At 33.4% G+C, this 22,847-nt stretch overlaps 1 protein-coding gene across 1 annotated transcript in view; it reads left to right on the forward strand.

Moving 5' to 3' along the window:
- Nucleotides 1–22,847, forward strand: part of LOC150098009 (spliceosome-associated protein CWC27 homolog) — a 243,340-nt gene that overhangs the window by 6,868 nt on the left and 213,625 nt on the right. The window contains exon 2 of the mRNA XM_090406212.1: nt 20,373–20,582. Within this exon, the coding sequence (XP_090262338.1) occupies nt 20,373–20,582 (210 nt within the window). The remainder of the gene's footprint in view (nt 1–20,372; nt 20,583–22,847) is intronic.

The raw sequence follows: 22,847 nt of genomic DNA on the forward strand, positions 1-22,847 counted from the left end.
TAGAACCCAGACTATTTTCAGACATTAAATATAATGTGTTAGGGACCATGAGATGGCAACACTTGTTGAGCCGTCTCTCTTCACAGAGTGCCGCCTGATTAGTGATAGCCTTTGGCCAGCTGTCTCTGATTGAGTACCAGTTAAGATTGAACTGCCCATTCAGTCTCCAAAAGTTAGATAGTGCTAAAACGGGCTCACCTACTCCCTATATGGGAATAAAAAGGCATTAGCTGAATTTTTTTTTTAAATGAATTTCTTTTGGTGTCAATCCTTCTTTTACGAAGAAATTTATAATCGCACGATAATCAATTTTATCCATTTCAAGGGATACAGACTACACTTTTGCTTCAGACAGCTGTATAAAACAAATTACTTGATAGAATGACTTGCAATTTCACATGGATGCTTATGACAGATGTACCAACTTAGAAAAAACAAATCTTGCCAATAGTGTTTCCATCTATGGTCAAGGACTGAGAACTCTTCAGACCACCCTCGTAGTTGCAAAGAATGCCACTTGAGGATCAGCGGTGGGATAACATATTGGAATTGAATGCTTCTAGGTGGTAATGCTGCACTTCATTGATATTAGAATAGAGACCTTGAATGTTAGTCTGGAATTTTTTTATTTAACATTTTGGTGTTTTGTTGGATTTTTTTTTAAACGTGTGTGTGTGTATATCTCCACTAGCTACAATGAGTCCACCTACAGTGCACAATGATAGAAGGATATTAGTAGGACCATAACTGAAGATCTCTGTGGGATGATGATAGATTGGAAGAACTGATGAAGGAATCGGGCCATATAAAATAGGATGTTGTGGGCCTTTCAGAGATAAGAAGGAAAGAAGAAACTCTCATGTGATTAAAAGATGGACATCTACTCTACCACTGTGAATGTGACTGGTGGTGTAGGATTCCTAATAAATAAAACAATCAAGGACAATGTCCTGTTTGTTAATAAAATAACATCAAGAATAGCTGAACTAAGTCTCTTCATACAAAACCAACTGAAAATTACACAAATATATGCCCCAATTATGGACCATCCAGATGAAGAGATAGAAGATTTCTATGAAACATTAGAATCCACATTAAATAATTCTAAAAAATTCTACATAATTATAATGGGTGACTTTAATGCCAAGATTAGAAGCAGAGATGACCATCTGGACTCCATCAGTAAATTTGGATTTGGACATAGGAATGAAAGAGGAGAAAGACTTATTGAATTCATAGAAAAAATAACCTCTTTATTATGAACAGCTTTTTCAAGAAGAAAATCAACCAAAAATGGACTTGGAGAAGCCCAAATGGACAAACTTACAATGAAAGACTTCATTCTCTCCAACAGAAGATATATAATAAACAATACCGAAGTACTTAATAGATTTAATACAGCAAGTGACCACAGACTAGTAAGGGCAAAAGTATGGATCAACAAAAAATGGGAACGGAATAAGCTCATAAGAAAAAAGTCCAATTTAGTGAATCTACAAAACCTCTACCACAATAAAAGATGTTATAGAGAATCACTGAACAATGAACTAAAAAAGCTAAACACAGCTACTACCATCGATGATGCTAATGAAATATTAACAAAATCTATCTTGAATTGTGCACTAGAAATAGGAGGTGTAAAAAGGCACCAAAGAGTGGAAAAACTATGATAGGAAAGCTTAGATCTGATGAAGAAAAGAAGAGATATGAAAAGAGATTTGAATGACACCAATAAAATAGAATATGTGGAAATTTGTAAAACTATACGTAAAAGGATGAAACATGAACTTAGATCATATAATACTAGGAAAATTAAAGAAACAATAGAAAACAATAGTAATATGAAGGTCCTAAGATGAACATTATCAGTTGGAACAAAGAAAATAGTTGCTGTAAGAGGAAAAAATGGTGAACTTATAAAAAATAGAGATGCAATAATCAAAAGAATTCAGGAATTTTATACTGAACTCTATGAAGACAGTGACATCCAAGAATCGTTTATGGATAACTCGATTGAGGAAGAACACGGTGTCCCTGAGATCTTACAAGTCGAATTGGAAATGGCACTTCTAGAAATGAAGAATGGAAAGGCCCCCAGGCGAAGATGGAATTATGGTAGACTTCTTAAAACTGGGAGGTAGCCCTGTCATCAAACAGCTGGCTAAACTCTTTAATAAATACCTAAAACAGAGAAAAATTCCGAAAAATTTGGAACAATTCGTTTCTAATAATTTTTAAAAAGGGCAATAAGGAAGAAATTAAAAGCTACAGACCTATTAGCCTACTCCCCACCATATATAAAGTTTTCACAAAAATTATAAATATTTTTATGAAAACATTATTTTACTGGCAACCATAATAGACATCATAATGGATTCCAGCATAATTATCTGGTCTGATATCCCATGCCAAAATTTATCGGACCTGGAATCCCCTTTGCAGCGAGATAATTCTTCTTGGTGATTTGAACATCCACAATTCTGACTGACTTCCCTTCTCCATCATTACAGACCCAATTGAAAAGAAGCACCCAACTGTTATCAGTACGTAATAGACATAATACATAACAGAGATACATAATTATAATAATGATTTAACAGAAATTGTCCACCAACCTTCCAGAATTCCTGATAATTTTCATTACTCTCCCAACACCCTAAACATTTTTCTTAACCAGCTCTCCCTCCAAATACATCATAGATCAGTGTTTCTCAAACCTGCGCCCGTGGGCACAAATGCAACTGCAGAGCTATTTGCATGCAACTGCTGTCAATTATTAAATAAGGAAAAAATAAAATTAAAACTGGAAAACTTGAAATCGTATAAAATGTTAACATTTATGTTATATTACAAACATTTTGTAATTCCTCTGTCTGAGTGTGAATGTTACTAGGGCCAATTTTATGCATGTGTTTTATGTATTTAGTCTACTAGCAACCATGTGTTTGAGGGATGTGTCACCACTTCACCGGTGTTATCGACACGCCTTCACCATACATTGTTTTCTTGTGTTTAAAAATTTTGCCCCAAAAAGTAATCCAAATAAAAAACAACGAATCTATAAATTCAACAACGATTGGGAAGTAGGCTATTGTTTTATCCAGAGTAAAGAGAAATGTTTTTGCTTATTGTGCAATGGTATTGTATCAGTGATAAAGAAATACAACTTCTAATGGCATTTCAAGTGCAATCACAGCTCTTTTGACGTTAGTCATCTACCTAAATCTGAGCTTAGAAAAAAGAAAAATTGATCAACTCAAATCAAGATTTTCTACCCAGTAACCAGTTTTCATTAGACAGGTAGATAAGAATAAAAATGCTACCATTGCTTCCTTTAAAATTTCTCACTTGTTGGCAAAAAGAAAAAAGCCCTTTGTAGATAATTGGATAATTATCCAATTATCTACAAAGGATAATTGTGTCATTGGATAATTGCCCATTGCAATTATCCAATGACACAACTACAAGGAGAATTCCCTCTTACCAAAGAACAAATTCAGAGAATGCAAATTACAGAGCCTATAGAATATATAGAAGTAAGAGGCAAGACATGATCGAGATGTATAAGTTGGTAAGGGGTAATTACCAGATTAGTATGGATGAGATTTTTCATAGAATATCTGGAGACGGGGAGAACAAGAGGGCTATCCCTGGAAGCTGTATAAGGTGGGTGTGAGTTGTAGATTTTTTTGCATTGAGAGTGGTGGGTGATTGGAATGCATTGCCTGAATGTGGCGAGTGCAGGGACAGTAAATGCATTTAAGTTGAGGTGTGATGAGCTGTGCATGTGAGAATGGGACCTCCCACAATGAGTCTCTTTACTCCATGAAGGTCTGTTGATAATAATATAATAATAATATACCAACTCGGTACTTTTTTTTTTTTTCTGAATTTAGGCCCAGATAGAAGTTGCCAAAAAGAGATTTTTTCTTTAATGCAAATAGTTGAGCAACATATTATTTATTATTATTACTTGACACCTCCAAGGACTCATTGCAGGAAGGCACTCTACTCCACTATGTACATCTAACTATCTCGCCTACTACTTAATTCTCCTGCTACACACAACTACTCAATGCCATCTACTGCCAATCACCACCAACAGTATTTTTTGTCTGTAAATTGCATTTGTTCTCATTGCCTATTTGCCTGTATGGATGAAAAACTCAAGTTTCTGGGAGGAAAAAACTTCTGCTACCTCCGTAGAAGATCAGCTAACTCGCCTTCAATATTTTTTTAGTGAAAGAGCAACCAATCACTGGAATATTCTAGGAAGTATCATAACATTTGTTACTTAAGAATATTTTTATTGTTCATGACTTATTTACTTTGGTGTGATACTTTCATTTTTAATGGTTTATATGATTAACTGAATCTTTAAGTCAAAGGTAATCTGATATTTATGCGAAATAAGAACTGGACTGAAATGAATATTATTGCATATGATTACAATCATCTCAATTATTTTTTGAATAAACAAATGAAAAATCTGCTGATAAAAAAGAAATTACATTTCTTGCATTGTGCGCTTTTTATTTTCTAATTTAAATATATTGATTAAAAATAAGTAGCAGCAGTGAAATTTAAAACAAGATTTTGTTTGTTAGAAGTAAGAAAAAGTTACTGTGGACTTGTTAACCAAATGGTAGCAAAAGTAAAATAATATAAAGAATGATAACAGATAGTATTTCCAAATTTTATTTCACTTACATCTTTTATATTTTCAAGAAAAAAAATTTTTTTTGCTAACATAATACATAGGAAGAAATTGGTTAATAGAAATGAAATCTTGATTGTATGAGACTGTCATAGAATCCAGCACATTTCTTGAAGAGTATATCTGGAAATTAAGATGAACTATTTTATGAATTCTTTTGAGACATATTTAGCAAAGCGTAATAAGAAATAATAATAAAAAAAATAATGATTGTTTATAATGAATATTTGACTATGAGTTCAGTGATAAAAAAAAACTGGTTCTAACAGTTATTATTAATAATAATTATTATTTTTTACATAACAATAATAATTTGTGAATATAATTCAGGAGGAAAAGCATTCAAGAAAATAAATATGGTTTTCTTTAGGCAAAAGGATAAAAATCTTCATGGTAGCATTCACTTTTGTTTGCAACATGACAGTATATAACAAGATATTAATGTTTTTAAGAATAAGAAACATTTTGCCTGGTCAAATAAAGTATTTTCTAAATGAAGCCTATAAGAATGAACTATTTCATTTATTGAATAAATTGAATACTTTACTTTAATTGAATAATTGGAATACAATACTTTATTGAATAATATAATGAGCTGAAATAACCCAATATCCATTTTTAATGAGATATAGAATCAATTTCTGTTTCTCTAAATCATAATAAATCATTAGTAAGTATATTACATTACTTAGTATTTTCACTGATGCAAATTTATGCATAATGAACTAGACAGCAATAGTTATTCGGTTGTGTGGTAAAACACATGGCATTTGTTTGTTATAGTGTCTCTTCTGCCTTTCACGTGTGAAAAAAAAAAAATGCATTACATCCATCTTCTCATAATAAAGAAAAGCTCTTATCATATGATGAAATGCACATCAGGTTCCTTGGTAATGTGACTTATTTTTCAATGGGTAGATCAGCAAAAATCAAATGGATATTGGTCTCAGGAGTAGAGGGAAAGAGGAGGAGAATAGTTCCACTGATAAAGGAGACTCCAAGACAGATAGCAAATTATCGACCAATCAGCATCTCAAGAGTGGTGGTCAAGGTATTGGAGAAGTTTATAGCTCAACTTCTGAATCTGGTTCCCACTGATGAGACCTGATGAGAAGTTTTTTATAGCCTAGCCATGAAAAACTTCACATGAAAACTTTTTTGCTTAAATTTTGGATAAAGAATTAACAAGAATATAAATTCTTGTTATTTTTAATTTAGGTATTGGAGAAGTTGGTTAAGGGAAAAATCAGGAATGTGTAGACAAGAATAGGATACTATAAGTAGGAGACAGCAGTGGTGCACCCAGAGGGGGAAGGGGGCATGCCCCCCCAAAAGGGGAAAACACTAGAAAATTTTCCAAAAATCTTTTCCTAATTAAAATTCTTTTTTTTTTTAAATTTATGTTGTGTCGTGTCTTCTATTTCTATATTACTTATGAATTAGCGATCATTGCAGATGCTCAGTCATAGGTTGTATGCGATGTGTAGTGTGTATTCTCAAATTGTCTACTCACCCCCCCCCCCCCCCCCGAAGATTAAATCCTGAGTGTCCTATTGGGAGACAGTGTGGTTTTGGAAGCTTAGGTCATGCCTTAATAACTTGCTCACCTTTTATAGTACAGTGCTAGCTTGAGTTGAATAAAATTAATGGGTATACATCGATACTGCTGGACTTTGCAAATTTATTTATCAGATGGAATTCTGATAAATAAATTGCAGCAGATGGGGATGGATATAAATTGGTGAAGTAGATAAGAGGGTGGTTGATGGAGAGATATCAGACAATAGTTTATTCAGGAGTAGAGTCCAATAGAAGACCTGTAAATGGCATGATGCAGAGCTCTGTACTTGAACCACTACTGTTTAATTTATACATTAACAATATAGGAAATGATCTGAGAGGAAATATTGAGTTGTTGGCCAACAATGCAAAATTGGATAGAACAAAAGCAAAAAAAAAATTATTGTTAAAATTTTGTATGATAATAATTTAAATAAACTAGCAGTATTAGCAAAGGAGAATGGATGTCAGTTTAATGTGGCAGAGTGTAAGGTTATACATTTTGGGGTGAAAAGATTACCAGCTGTGTACCATATTGATGGAACTGCACTCCAGGAAATTGATGATGCCAGAAATTTGGAGATTTTGGTGGATAGGGAGTTGTAGTTTAGAGGAGGTATTGCAAAATTGGCTGAAACAGCTCATCGTATTACTTGGTTACTGAAAGACACCTTGATGAACAGAGATAGGCAGGTTATTTTATATCTACTTATATGGCCTTGATAGGACACCATCTTGACTACTGTGCACAGATCTGGTCACCTGGATTTCTTGGGGATGAGGACGAGGTGAATAGGATCCAGAGGCATGTAACTAAGATGGTATCAGACTGTAGAATGCACCTTGTGAGGATAGGTTAAAGATTTATGGATTACAGAAATTGATAGGCAGAAAAGGAGTGATGTGATTGAAACATACAAATTACTTAAAGGTTTTTAGAGGATTAATACACAGGAAATTTTTCAAAGATGAGCCATCCTTGGAAATTGAGCACAAGTTTGTTTAGCAAGGATGTAAGGACAACATTTTTTAGCTTGGAGAGTGATCAATGAATGGAATAGGTTGTCAGAGTGTTCTGGGTGCCTTAACTGTGAATATGCTCAAAGCAAAGTATGATAAATATTGCACAAATATTAGGTAGTACTTGGCATAATATTTAGGGCCTTCATCAATGAGTTTACAGACTCCATGGAGTTTCCCATGTAATAATAATAGTAATAAAGATTTTTAAAAAATTAAACATATCAGTATTCGGTGTTTATGCTATACAAAAAAATGAAGAAGAAGAATGTGAAGAATTTCCTTTACAAACAAACAAACAAATAAACAAACCATTTACTTTGTGGGAAATTATGAGGAACCACATCAATTTATAGGCATAAAGAAGGGCATAAATACACCTGGCCAGAAAGAGGGCTGAAATTATTATTATTTTCTTGACCTCCTTGGAATCACAAGACTCATCTTGGGAGTTCAAAACTACTCATACAAAGTCTATTGTACCATTCCTTAGTCTCATCCACTATTTGCACTTTCATCATCTTCTCAGGCAATACATTCCATGCACCTACTACTCTCCGTGCAAAAAACTTACTTCTTACCCTTTTACTCACTCCTTCCTTTTGCAACTTCCAGGGATGGTCCCTTGTCCTTGTTTCTTCTCACTGTTCTACCATATGAAAATTCTCCCCAGTGTTAATCCGATAATATTTCAACAGTTAAATGTCTCAATCATATCCTCCTGTTTTCTTCTATCCACCAAACTCTGCAGTCAGCATACCTTCAGTCTATTATAATCAATATTGTACAATCCTGATATTTTGTTATCCATCTATACCCTCCAAGGTTAATTCATTTCCCTCATATCCTCGTGACCAAATCTGAGCACAGAAATCCAGATGTGCTCTGATCAAAGCTTTATATAATGGAATCACCAACCTTTTATTTTTTGTGGTCATTGTTTTCCTTAATATTGCAGCAATTCTCTGAGATGTCTTCACAACCTTTGCAGTTTGTCCTAGCACATTCCCTTAAAATGTGGCAAAATTCCATCTGGTTGCCTTACTGATATTTAGTGTACTCAGTATTCAGAATACCTTCTTTTTATTCACTTCTAACACTTCACCACTCCTTATCCTACTAGAATAAAGCTTGCTGTACAAGGATGGAACACATTCTAATAAAGTAGTTATTAAATAGCCTAACTGTATCTATCTCATCCATTAAGGTAATCTATCCACACTCATTTTTCCTTCTACTCATCACATAGTGTGAAAATTCCTTGGATTGCAGCACTAGTCTCCTTAATCTAATTTTCATCTCCTTACAATATTAATTACTTTACTAGCCTGAGCTGTATATTCCTCATGCAGTTGTTCTTCATTAAGCATATATATATATATATATATATATGTATGCTTAATGAAGAATTTTATCTCACACACAAGGATATGTGTGTGTGATAAAAGGACCTCCCAGATGAGTCTTTGACTCCATGAGGTCTTGGGTAATAATGATAATATATATATATATATATATATATATATATATATATATATATATATATATATATATATATATATATATATATATATATATATATATAACTGATTTTATATATATATATATATAACTGATTATATAACAGGAGGAGAAAAAAGTGATGGAATAAATATGGTCTTATTTCCATATGCTGGCTTAGAATTACTAGGAAGTACTAAGAAGCTATTAGATATAGAAAGTAAAATTTTTTAATCTGGAGCCATAATCAGAAACTTCTTATACTGCCTATTTTCAATCAAAAATAGCAGATAAATCAAAATGTTCAAATTATAGAGAAATAAGCAGAAATAATATAAACTGGACAAACCTTGGTATAAAAATTAATAACAGAAACTTAACACACCTAAGATATGCGGATGATATCATAATTTTTGCAAACACTCCAGAAGACCTTAATAAAGTGATAGAAGAGAAGAACTGCAAAATACATGTTATTAGATCAAAAAAGGAACGAAGACATTTTAAAAGAACTAAAAACAAAATCAATAGAAGAAAAACTAAACAAACAATTATAAACAAAAATGGATTGAACATGTAAACCGAATGGCCAACACCCGAATCCTAAACAAATACTAAAATATAAGTCAATTGGAAAGAGAAGCCAAGGTAGACCCTCAAAAAAGGATATTGGATGGATAATGAGACCAGAACAGACCAATATGGTCTATACCCATAATTAGTGTTATGATGATGATGAAGACCTATATCATGAAAGCAGAAAAGTCAGTCTAAAAATAAACGGAGAAAAAAAATTGAAATCATGTTTAATCATTTTGTAACACCAAAAAACATAATAATAGAAAAACAATTCCTTGGAAAGAGTCTCTTCATATATATACTTAGGTCATCTCATTGATCTAAACTGTGGACTCCAAAAGGAAATAAATAGGAGAGTTCAACTTGCATGGAGTGCATTCAGAAAATTGAAAAGCATTTTTCAAAACAATGATGTCCCATTCTGTTTAAAAAGGAAGACGTTTAACCAGTGTATACTTCCAGTCATCTCATATGGTTGTGAAACTTGGTCGCTAACAAAAGCACTGGCAAATAAATTAACAACAACTCAAAGAAAGATGGAGAGGTTGATTCTAGGCATCACATTAAAAGATAAAAAGCAAAACTCCTGGATAAGAAGCCAGACTCGCATCACTGACATCATTCTTCACCACAAGCAACTAAAATGAAAATGGGCCAGACATCTATCCAGAAGAGAAGATGAGTGATGGACCACTATAGTAATGAACTGGATTCCAAAAGAAGGGAAACGAAGCCAAGGACATCCTAAAAGAAGGTGGAGTGATGAATCGTCAAATTTTGTTGGGGAAAATTGGTCAACCATTGTCAAGAACAGAGAAAGGTGGAAAGAACTGGAGGAGGCCTTCTTCCAGCAGTGGACAGAAAATGGCCGAAAAGAAGAAGAAGCAGGGGTGGATTAAGCCAGCTGGGGACCCTGGTGGTAAAATTTATGGGACCCCTAAAAAAAGCGTTCATATATGTATATGCTACAAAGAGAACTAGGGCTTCACTATAACAAAAAATTAAACGTACACATATGTGATTTAATAATTTTATTTAAAAGCATTGCAGTTAATTTTTCTCTATAACATCATGCATAAAATATATAAAAGCTATAAAAATTAAAATTTCAAAAAATAATGAAATATTTTGAGAAAAAAAGAAAGAAATATATTTAAGTTAAAGTAAAAAGTTAAATTTTTTCCTTGATATTTCCTCTAGCAAATTCATCAATTGTTTTTGAAGTATTGATGTTATTTACCACTTCTTGTTCCATATACAGTGGAGCTCAGAGCTACTGATCGCCATGAGATCTGATACCCACTTGATCTGCCTCTGGGAATAAGTCTGTTTAGATTTGGAATACAGATGTACATAGAGCAATATTAAAATGAAAAATAAACTACTGCATAGAAAATCATTTACCAGTTGACGAAAATGGATTTAGAAAGGGTCACTCATGCAGTGGTTTAGTCTTCACTTTAAAATAGCTAATTGATAAACAGAGATAATCCAACATAAATACTCATATCCTGTTCATAGATTTGTGAAAAAAACCTTTGATCTAGTAAAAAGAAATAAACACTCTGAAATATTAGTTTAAAACTGAATCATCTCCATTATTAATAAAATTAGCTGATAATGCATATGAAAATAATACCATAAGAGTAAAAATCAGTGACACATTTGCAGAATGAATAAAAACGAATAGATGATATTACCTAACAAACCAGAATGTTTTACCTATTCTATAACTTTTCCATTCAGGATGCAGCTGAAATTTTCAATTTTCTTTCCTGTTTTCATAGTCTTTGTAATTTTATTACCAATCTTCATGCCAAATATTTTACATCAGTTATTCAGTTAAGGAATTTTGTAGCCTTGAACATTGTTTGCATAGAATAACAGCTGCAATTAACATATCCAGTTTTAATATTAGGTTTAATACTCCTTGCTTTCATAATGTGATCTGTATAGGTGAATAATATTGGAAATGGTGTGCACCCATTCCTTATACCTGATTTTACATCAGTCTTCCTCTACTTCTTTCATTTCTACCCGTTGACTTACAGCTCAGATATATAGACTATGTATTGCTCCATATAATGTCTCATTTAAACATTTAAAATGTTTTAATGAGACATTATAACATTTAAAACTTATTTAACATTTAAAATGGCTGAACCTAGCTTGTTTTTCTCCAAGAGTCTCTTCCACCATTTTTCTCTTACCTGGAACACTAAGCAGGAAATTTTCTCTGTGATTCTTGTATATGGTTGCATTTCCCTTTTTATAGATGGATACTATGAGAGATCCCTATTCCAGTCATCCATTATCTTATCCTTTGACCAGGCCTTCTGAATTATGCAGTTAAGTCGCTGTAAAACTTTTATACCTCCACATCTGAGCATTTATGGTTGAATATCATCTATTGCAGCTGCCATTCCATTAGGTTTATATGTACTCCTGTTTACATTCCTTTTGAATATTTTCTGTTGTTGTTCTTGTACTCTCGGTCATAAACTAAAGTAGCTATTTACAAATCATTATTCAAACTACTTTTTAACTTATTGATCTGAGAGTTAGAAGCAAAAACAGTTGATCAAGACTAGGGACTGCAGATTTGAGAGTTCTGGGGAAAATTTTGGGAATGAACAAATGGCATCATTGGCAGAATCATATTAAAAATAAAGCCATTAGGAAGAAACTTCACATATTTAGCATTCAGGAATGGGTGAGCAGAGCTAATCTCAGGGTGGTATGGTCACTGAAAGAGAATGAGAGAAAAAAGATTAGAAAAGTAGGAGTTTGGCAGTGTAAACATACAGTGGAAGAACAAAATCTTGCTAGATTGATGCAGATAGAGATGCCTTAGAAGACAAAATTAGATGATCTGAATATGTTGGAGTCCTGACAAATAACAGAATAATTTGGTTGAAAAATTTTGATATGAAGTTAGTAATAATGTAGAGTTTTCATATTGTACTATATTTTCTATATTCTTACTAGTCTTCCCATGACTTTTGTTCAGTTTCTTTTATACACTGCTTTGCTTTCATATAGAGCACATGCTGTATTATTTTCTAGGCACTTTCAGTATACCTTCTTTTTTTTTTGTGATTGCCTCTTTAACTTTCTGAGTCCACTAATGAGTTCTGTGTTTGTTTATCCTTGCAGACAACTTTATCACATGCTTCTCTTGTTGAATTAGTCATCATTTTCAATTGATCAATATTTGTCTACTTCACCTCTGAAGTGTATACTCAAATAGACAAGTTTATGCTTATTTTTAAAACTTTCTTCACGATGTGGTATTCAGTTTTATTCTGCTCAAAACTAAATGTTAATCGCTTCCTATTTCAACCCCCCCCCCTTGTATATACTTATATCCAGTGGCGGCTGGTGACAATAGAAACAGGTGGAGCCAGGGGCCAAAAACAACTTAATTTTTTTATATTTATATAGTGGGTTCTATTATTGATTTATAGTTATTATTTCTGTTGCAATAATGTTTAGTCAGAATCCACTGATGCATTGAGCTATTAATTTTTTAAAATTGGTAGGACGTAACATATACGGGCTCAACCTATTAATAATACGAAAACTCAAATGATTTGCAGTTGCGAGCATAGCTCAACCTACTAGAGCAGTGGACCGGAAATCCAAAGGTGCTGGTTTGACTCCAGCTGGCCGCCCTGTTCGAATCGATGATTTCGTCATGTCCTCTTAACAGCAGTTCGCGTACACCATAAAATTTTATGCAATCTATGATCCTCGATAAAGTATATCTTTTTGTCAACTAATTCATTATATTTCTTTATATTAAGACGATATCCAGTATTAATGGAAGATAAGATGTTCTTATCTTCCATTAATACTGGAATTTTACCAAACATTTGAAATTGCACCGCATTGATTATATGAATTTTACTGGATTCGTGTTTTTGTATTAGCTTGGAAAGATATTTTAGGTCTTTACTGCCACTGAGTGTCCACAAGCTCTTGCCACCAAACAAAACACAATAAAAACAGAACAAAGATTTTTTTTCATCACTCACACTAAGCCATGATTTCTTGTCAAACCAAGTTACATAAATGTTCTTTTTTTTTTTTTTACCATCTTGTTGAGTAATACGCATATCTTTGGGTTGGTATACGCCAAGTCTTTTGATTTCCAATTTTTCTTCTAGACTTAATAACGGGAAACATTTTTCCAATAAACTATCGATTTTGTCCATAGTTAAAATGTATTGTTTATGGACGTAATAAAAATTTAAATTTTAAAATAAATTATAACAAAAATGACAACGATGATTAAACACACTAAAAACAATAAAACAGATCAACAACGAGAATAAATAAGACAATGAAAGAATTGTGCACCACATACGTACAAACGCAGTGATTCGGCTAGACTAAACGGGCTCCAAAATAAGCATTGTGCCCGGTAAACAAACATGATTGCTAGTGCATGTGCTTCACAATCAACGAATCGCGCGCCATGTACTTATGTGCCAACACAGTGACTGGGCCAGACTAAACTGGCCCCCAAGATAAGCGTTGCACCCGGTAAACAAACACGATCGCTAGCGTACGTGCCTCACATGCCCTATGTTCTACACACATAAAATAGGGTCAGCCGTGGCTGGTCCCAGAGACCGTACTAAGTCACATTATACAATATTGCCACAAAATACTACAGTAATTTTTTAATTAAACAATAAAACGTGTTGGAAATAGATCAAAGGAAAAATAATTACAAGGAACATATTTTTTAAAACTGCAGTTATTGGGCTAGTTATACAAATATAGGTGGGGCTAGGCCCCTAAGGCCCCTATAGACAAGCCGCCCTTGCTTATATCCCAAACAAGCATGAAGATATTGCTATCAACAGTAGTATAGCCAAAAATTAGACTTTTTTTTCTTGTGCTTTCTCTCTGTCTGAATTTGCATATCTTTATGTTATAACATGTTGCTGATGACTGGTCCATGTTCTGACCATGGACCAAAATCATACCATTTATTTTAGCTTTGCTCTTTCTCAAAATTTTTTTAACATAATTATATATCAGGTATTCATTTCTTTGGTGTTTAGATTTACAGTGAGGACCATCTTTTTCTTTATGCCAGCTGCCATCTCTAATGACTCAAAAATTTCATCCACTTCTTTCTTAATAGAACTATCTTTGGGATGATAGGCACAAATAAGTCTCCTTATACAATTCTCTATGTTTGTTATTTGTCCACATTACTTTTCTTGAAAATGCTTATGTTTAGTGTTGAATACTGTAACTACTCCATTTTTCTTCCTTGATCATTATTGTCTGAATATAATATATTGTAGTTATTTAGAATATTCTCACCAGTTTTTGTCTTGTTAGTTTATGTGACACCAATTATTTCATCATGATACTTCTCTAATTCTTTTGCTGATTCCACTTCTTTTCTGTTTATATTTCTTATGTTGAATGTTCCAATCTTGAATTCTGCTGTTTGCTTCAGTTGCTGACTTTTCACTGTTCATGACAAAGACATTAAGGTTTTGTTTAACAGTGTGAAATTCTATCATATTGCATCATATTTTTGTTTTGATTTAAACCAATATAGAACAGAATACAATCTGGTCATCCTGGGAATATCCTTTTATATACACACATCTCACTCTTGACAACATGGACAGTAAAGTACGGATAAATATTTGGCCAGATTAGAGGTAGATGAATCTCTAACATTCAAATAGGACATGAAGGTTCATCTGCCTTGTGTACCTTGGAAACACTTTAAATTCTTTGTTAGTTACTAATCAACTGACTCCCAAACACCTTGTAGTATATGGAAGTCATGTGATCAGTAACTAACATCTTGGGATTTCACAAGGTTGTTAACTTCTTGTTTTTACTTGAACTAAACAAAACATTATTTTCATAATTTTCACCTTCACGTATTTATGCATTTAGTAAAATACTGGGTAGAACTCATTGTGAGCATTTAATGGAAATGCTCAAAATGAGTACAATAGTTCAACACCTACAATAGTTTGTCACAAAACCATCTTTATAAGTGCAATAAGAATTGTAATGCACTTGCAGGCAACAAAAATAAAGTGTACTGTATAGATCTAAATACTAACTAGGAAAGTATCCTCTGTGGACACTCAGAAAGTCTTGTTATACAGGATTCCTAACAATAACAATTTTCCTTGCTTATCTTTCAGAGTTTTTCACAACCATATTTATTTAAATTCAGTTTATATGAGTAACTGCAGATTCTAAAAAAAGCCTCTTACATTTGAGCTTGCTAGGATGAAGTATATTAATTTTTTTTTCTGTTTAATTCTGTGGATATTGTTCAAGGCATAGTCTGCTAGACCTCATTGTTCATAGTTGTATAGTTGTGGCAGAAGATGTATTTCTTATGTTCTAAACATATGTTAACTGATCTTCCAGTCTGCCAATAGTAGGCTAATTTGCAAGAACAAGGAACTTTATTATCACATGACACTTAAGTCCAAGCACTTGATGTGGGAGGTCGCACTACATGACACACTCCACTGGCCAGCACTATATTATCTACTGTAATACTGTGCAGTCCTATTCTCTAGCCTATTTGCTTGTTTTTGAAGGATGAAAAAAAACTCGGCTACCTCCACACGAGATTGGCTATCTCATATTCATTTTATAAAGATTCCTCTCACCATAATGAGAATTGAACTTGGGTCTTTTCCATTTAAAGGGTGCATATCCATTCATTCTTTTGTATGTGCTCTAGGTTATGTGATATGGTTATATCACATAACCATATGTGATATGTGTTACATGCATGTTACATAACCATACTTTTTTATATACTCCTAGATTTGATAGAGGAATAAGTTGAGTTTTAGGGAAGCAGAAAGGTCAGCTAGTTTTTTTTAGGTATCTCATATTCTCATATTCAGTATTCATCGTGAGTTTGATTTCACCTTAGCTTTTACCAACATTAAGAAGATTGAAATTCTTACTATTAGAGGGAGCTTTGGGAACCTGTCCAGAAAGTAGACTCTTCAAACATTCCCTAGCAGTCATATTTATGAATTTAGGGACACAAAACACACGTGTTGAAAAGATTATTTTACTGATTAATAATAAAATAATAACTTGACGTTTCGACCCCTGTATTGAGGTTATCATCAGGAAGATACATGTGTATAAGAACCAAGCTACATGCTGTGCACTCTATACAGGTAAATTACATCTACTTTGTTAACTAATCTTTTTTCTTAGCCTGCCCTTTAGTGATTAAAAAAAAAATACTACAATAAACTTGCTAAAATTCTCTCATACTAGGATTCTTCTGGAATTATACAGTTTATATTGTTATACTACGATTATCTTCTGGATTTGTACAGTACAGGTTGCTATTGAATGTCCAGGAAAAAAAAAAAAAAATTCACCAAGTCTTCTTGTATTGAGATTTTTCTAGGTGGTTGTTATGAAGGTTGTAGATGGGTCCTCCACATTCTTGGAATAGTTAGACCATCATTTTTATTCAGATTTGGATCATGTTTGAGCATTTCACATGCTTCCTTGAATTTCTGCTCAAACCAGGTTTTGGTGTGGTGTAGAGACTTGGTACCTTTCCAATTAATTCTGTGGTATGTTTGGAGTGCGTGGTCAGAAAGGCTGGTTTTCCCAAAATGGAGGTATTTTATGTGTGTCATTTGTGTTCATCCTTTCTGATTGGGATGGTTCGCCCTGTTTGCCCTGTGTATGGTATGTTACATGTGCAATCTTGGGTGGGCTAGGTGTGGCAGGGGATCCTTGGAAGAACTGAGTAGGTATCTTAATTTTTTTCAGGGGGTTTAAAGGTGGTTTTGATGTTGTATTTGTGTAGTGTTCTGTCTATTTTTTCAGAAGTGCCTCTAACATATGGTATAGCAATAGCATTCTTGAAATCTTTTTTGTTATTAGTGGTATCTTTGTGGAGGATCTTTATATGGTGAATGGTTTTTATACTGTATCCATTTTTTATGAAGGTATGTTTGATGGTCTCATATTCATGGTTAAGAGCTTGTTCATTTGAACAAATGGTTTGAGCTCTGTGTTTAAGGGTGCTTATGACCTCTAGTTTTTGTGTTGGGTGGTGATAAGAAGTTTTGTGTATGTACTGGCCTGTGTGTGTGTAGGTTTGCGGTAAACTGAGAAGGAGAGACAGCCTGAAGGAAAACATGTGACAAGTGTGTCAAGCATTTTTTTCTATTTCAATGGTGAATTGGATGCGTTTGTGTTGTTTGTTCAGGTGGCTAAGGAATGTATTTCAACACGTTGAAATACATTCTTGTTTTGTGTCCCTAAATTCATAAATATGAATACTGATCACCGTGTAACCTTAAAAGAAAGGTTCCCTAGCAGTTTTTGTTTTTTATTTTTTTTTCCCCTAATTTGGTGACAAACTTTGAACAACAAGAAGAATTTCCTGTGTGGTCACTTTCCCTGATGCTGCTGGTGAACTTATTCATGAACTCCTTCGGAAGATAGACGTTAAAGGACTGCCTAATGGCACATTGATGGCATATTTATCATTTGGTCAGCATACAAATAACAAGGATGAAAGAATTGATTATTTGAACAGCCTATGTCTATATGATGTTTTATATAGTGGAAATAGAAAACAATAGCTCCTTCGCATTTCTGGACATAATTCTGGAATTCTGAGCATCTCATTATGCAGTTTACAGAAAACTTTCATACAGCAGATTCCCCCCCCCCCCCTCTCTCTCTCTGACTGGTGTTCAAAAGCTAAGGATGAACTAAAATTTTCATAAATTCAACCAAATGTGAATATAAATTTATTCACAGCATACCAATAAATTATATTACACAAAAAATGTGTTATAAATTTTGTACAAATTAAATTGCAATACATTTTTGGCAAAGGTTACAAATTTCCTAAGAACATAGCAAACGAATTAATGTACAGTGCTTACAGGAAACTATGTGGAGAGACATTTCAGTATGGAATATGTCTACCCCAAACTACCATTCAGCTCTCACAACATCGTACCATGCTTAGCACCAAGTGATTCAGGAGTTCTTAAGGCAAATTGGCTCACTCCTTCAGAGCAAAGAAAAGGCTTTTTTTGTTTTCTGCAGGGGGATTTTGAGCAGCAATGCGTCTCCCTATTACGTCCCAAACTTGTTCTATGGGGTTGAGATGTGGGGAATATGCTGGCCACTCGATTCAATTAATATCCTCAATCTCCAGAGTATCTCCACTACTCGTGTCCGTTGTACTGTGGCATTGCCATCCATAAAAATGAATTCTTTGCCTACAGCACCACAGAACAATTGAATGTAACATTGAAGAACTTCGTTGCAATGTTGTTCACCAGTTATAGTCCTTTTTTTTCCAGGCTCTTGTAGCTCGGTGTATCCATTAAGCATAATGCATCCCGATACACCGATCCCAGCACTGCCATATCTATCCCTTTCAAGAACATTCTGATGATGGTAAGCAGTACCACTTTCACTGCAGATCAAGTGTCATCTAGAATCGGAGGAAAGACTAAAATGACTCATCTTTAAAGAGTACATTAGCCCATTGGTGTTTTGTTGTAAATATAATCATAATTTATAATTATGAATCTTTTTACAATTATTTCTCTGTTAGTATATTATTTGTTTTGGTTTCATAGCACATATATCGGCATATGCGATCGGCTGTTATTGATATTATTATTGTCAAAATGAAATGTAAAATATTTGAAATTTTGATGTATTTACTAGATTCTGATAACTGTGTTACTTTCAATCCTTTTATTGTAATTTAAAATTAACAAATGTTGTGTTTTGAAAAGACATTCTCGTTACACTAACGGGGACAGTGTTTCAGCCATTATATGTAACTTCTTGCTTCCCATTAAGGAGTTTGCATGCTCGCCGGAGAGTTCGATGGGTGATTGACAGCTGATAGAGAGATAGAGGGTGCTTGATATTGGGGCAACAAGAAAAACAAGAGAGAGAGAGAGATAATGGAAGTTTAAGAACACAGACCGAAGAAATTTTGTTAGGAAATTTTTAAGTTTTACATGACATTTGGAAGAATATTAATAGAAGATTCTGAAAAGGAATCATAGAATTGTGAGTCTTTGTTACATTGAACAAACTAGTTGCTCTGGAAAAATCTGTATGACAGAAAGCTGGACCTTGATTCTTACCAACTGATGTGGGACAAACTGAGATATGTGCATTGCCTACAGTGGTTACATCAATAAGTTTAAGGAGACTTCCAGAATGTTATACATCATACCTAGTATAACAAAAATGAAGAGCTTATATTAAACAATGTTTGGTCTTTGGTCATTAAAAAACTAAACCACATAGAATTAGGATGTCATAGACATATCATGTATTCCAACAATACCACATATGAATGTTATAGCATGAAAGATTGTAAACATACAGTACTTAAGTACCATGGATGGGTTAAGTATTTTTTTTTTCCAATTTTGTTAATTTTTTAATTTATTTTTAACAAAGTCTGGAAACCTTGCTTGTACAGACATGGAACTTTTCAAGTCACTTCAGGCCTCCACTAAGCAGGGCAGTGTTCTCTCATGAGGTAAAGAAATTCATCACCCAATCAGAAACATCCACGATCATGGTAGGGCTTGAATCCCTTAGCATGTTGGTTGGAAAGCAGATGCACTTGGTCCACTGAGCTGGCATATATGCAGATATTTGTCGACTGATCCAACAGTTATATCTTCTGCTGTTTGAATGTTGTTAGTTTTCTCTGATTATGCCATAAGGAATGCAAAACTTGTAGAATGATAATAAGAATAATGTTTTATTTCATGCATGGTTTATCCAGAACACTTTTCAAAAGAATTATAATTTTTTAATTCTTTCATTGTAGTTTTAAGCTGGAGTTTCCCCTGCATTCATTTTTAATGCTGTGATTTTTTGGGCTATGGAGGATTGAATTTTTTTTTTAATACATTTATTAATAACTAATAGAATCTGATTTTGACCATAGGTTTTACTACAGACAACTGTTGGTGACATTGACATTGAGCTGTGGTCTAAAGAAGCTCCTAAGGCTTGCCGTAATTTTATACAGTTATGTATGGAAGAATATTATCATGGTACGATATTTCATAGAGTTGTTAAGTCTTTCATAGTGCAGGGTGGTGATCCAACAGGCACTGGTATGAATGGTGAATCTGTATATGGACATCCCTTTAAGGTAAGCCTATTTGTTTATTGTTTGTTCTAATGTAAAATATCTATTTTGTATTATTATAAATAATTATAAATAAACTGATAACAAAACCTACTAGTTTCGACACTAATACTTCTGGCTTCTTCAGGGTTAAAAATACATATGCCAGACATCTAGAAATTTTGAAATAAGACAGAACATGTTGGAGATGTCAACCATAGCAGAGAAGACAACTCAAGACTGGCATTTTCATTTTTTTTACACACACCACAACATTGAGTGAAAGAGCTTCATGCCTTACATAGAAAAAAAACAACTTTTCTGCTTACAAGATAAAAGAATCTATTGTGGTCATCTTTTTACACGGTACACTTAATAGGAACCAAGGATTAATCCTGTGCGACATTTGGAAATCACTTATCAGATCTTTCCCTATGTCAGACTTCAGCTTTTCATCCAACTATCTGCACCTAATGCTGAACGGTAGCTAACTTGTACCACCTACACATTCCATGTGGTTTTGTTTCATTTTTTGTTGTAACAGTTCCTACATACTTTTTTTTTTTTCTTAATATTATAGTTCATGTTTGCCTTTCTTGCATTTATTTTTATCTATTTTTAATCCAGAAGAAACCACAAGTATTAATGGCAAAACTAGTAGGTTTCATTATCTTTGTATTGATGACCAAGTAAAATCCAGTTTATTTATAATTATACATATTATTAACTAGCCTTTGGCACGAGTAGTTTACAAATTTTGCCACTTTCATTCTTTCTCCAACCCAATTTAAAAAAAAAAAAAAAAAAAAATCAGTATAAAAAGTTAAATATGAACATTGATCATTTTTTAAAGTGCATTGAGTCACGTAATATTATTCTTCCTGTAAATTGACCTTCCAGTCTTCTAATTTTTTGATTAGTACTTGCTCACAGCTTTTGGTCTTCATCATCATCAAATTCCTGACATTTACCCACAACAGGTGTACAGGATATGACAGTACTACATGAAAAACTTACATCATTACTAACTTCCTATGTACAATTTTCCTCCAAATCAATCTCTTACCTGTTAAGACTCCAATATTAGCAGACCTTCTATTTCTCTCTTCTAAGGCACTTTTTACTGTATCAATCTACCTGTATCTTGGTCTTCCAATATACAGGTAGATTTTCCTGCCGAACTGGCAGAGAACACTTATTTTACTTATCTTTCCTCTCCCATTCTGTTTAAGTGACCATACCACCTGAGATTAGCTCTGCTAACAATGTCAAGTTCTTTCCTAATATCCTTGTTTTTAATATGATATTGCCATTGATGCCATCTGTTCACGGCCCTAATCTTTCTCAGGACTCTCATATCTGCGGTCTCTAGTCTTTAATGAAGTGTTTTACTTCTAACCCAGCTCTTAGATCCATAAGTTAAAACTGGTTTGAACACTGTCTTGTATATAGCTAATTTAGTGTCTTGAGTAATTTCTCTCTTATTCCATATAAATTTATTCAGTTGACTTCCTACCTTACCATCTTTGTTGATCCTGTTGTCTATTTCCATATTTAATTTACCACCTTTACTAAAAACCGTGCCTAAGTAGCTGAAATGTTTTACTTGTTCTATAGGTTCTCCATTTACAATGCAGTTGATATTTTCAATGCTTCTGCTTATTTTCATTGTCATTGTCTTGTTATTGCTGACCTTCATACCATATCTATTACAACAGTTGTTCATTTTAGTCAGGGAATCTTGCAGACTTGTAGCGGATTTATTTAACGTCATCCGCATAAATCAGGACTCTCATATCTCAAAGAGCTGACATTAACATCTCCAATTTCAATGTCAGATTTAATAACACTTTCCTTCATAATGTGATCCATATAGATAATGAATAACAGAGGGGATTATGTACATCCTTGTCTGATACAAGATTTAACATTAAACCATCTTCCTGTAATTCCTTTAATTCTAACTGCTGATTTCCAACTCAAATAAAGACTAAGTATTGCTTGATATAATGTCCCACTGACACGATACAACTGTAGCGTTTTGAATAGCTTTTGGTCTTTGAATGTAATTTTTTGCTTTAATATTTGACTTAATCTACATCACAGCTTGCCTTCTGCTTACATAATAATTGGGTCACTTTTTCTTTTAGCACTTGATATGTATTTTTATAAGGTTATTTTTGCTAATCATCCTTAATAAATTTAAGTAATTTGGTACAAACTGCTGCTAAAACTTCATTTAAATGAAATGTGAAAGAGAGTATAAATGAGGTGGTTGAAAGTATTAGC

This window comes from Typopeltis vanoorti, chromosome 16, assembly GCF_054136105.1.
Source record: "Typopeltis vanoorti isolate ZY-2024b chromosome 16, IOZ_Tvanoo_1.0, whole genome shotgun sequence".
In the NCBI taxonomy this organism is placed as follows: domain Eukaryota; kingdom Metazoa; phylum Arthropoda; class Arachnida; order Uropygi; family Thelyphonidae; genus Typopeltis; species Typopeltis vanoorti.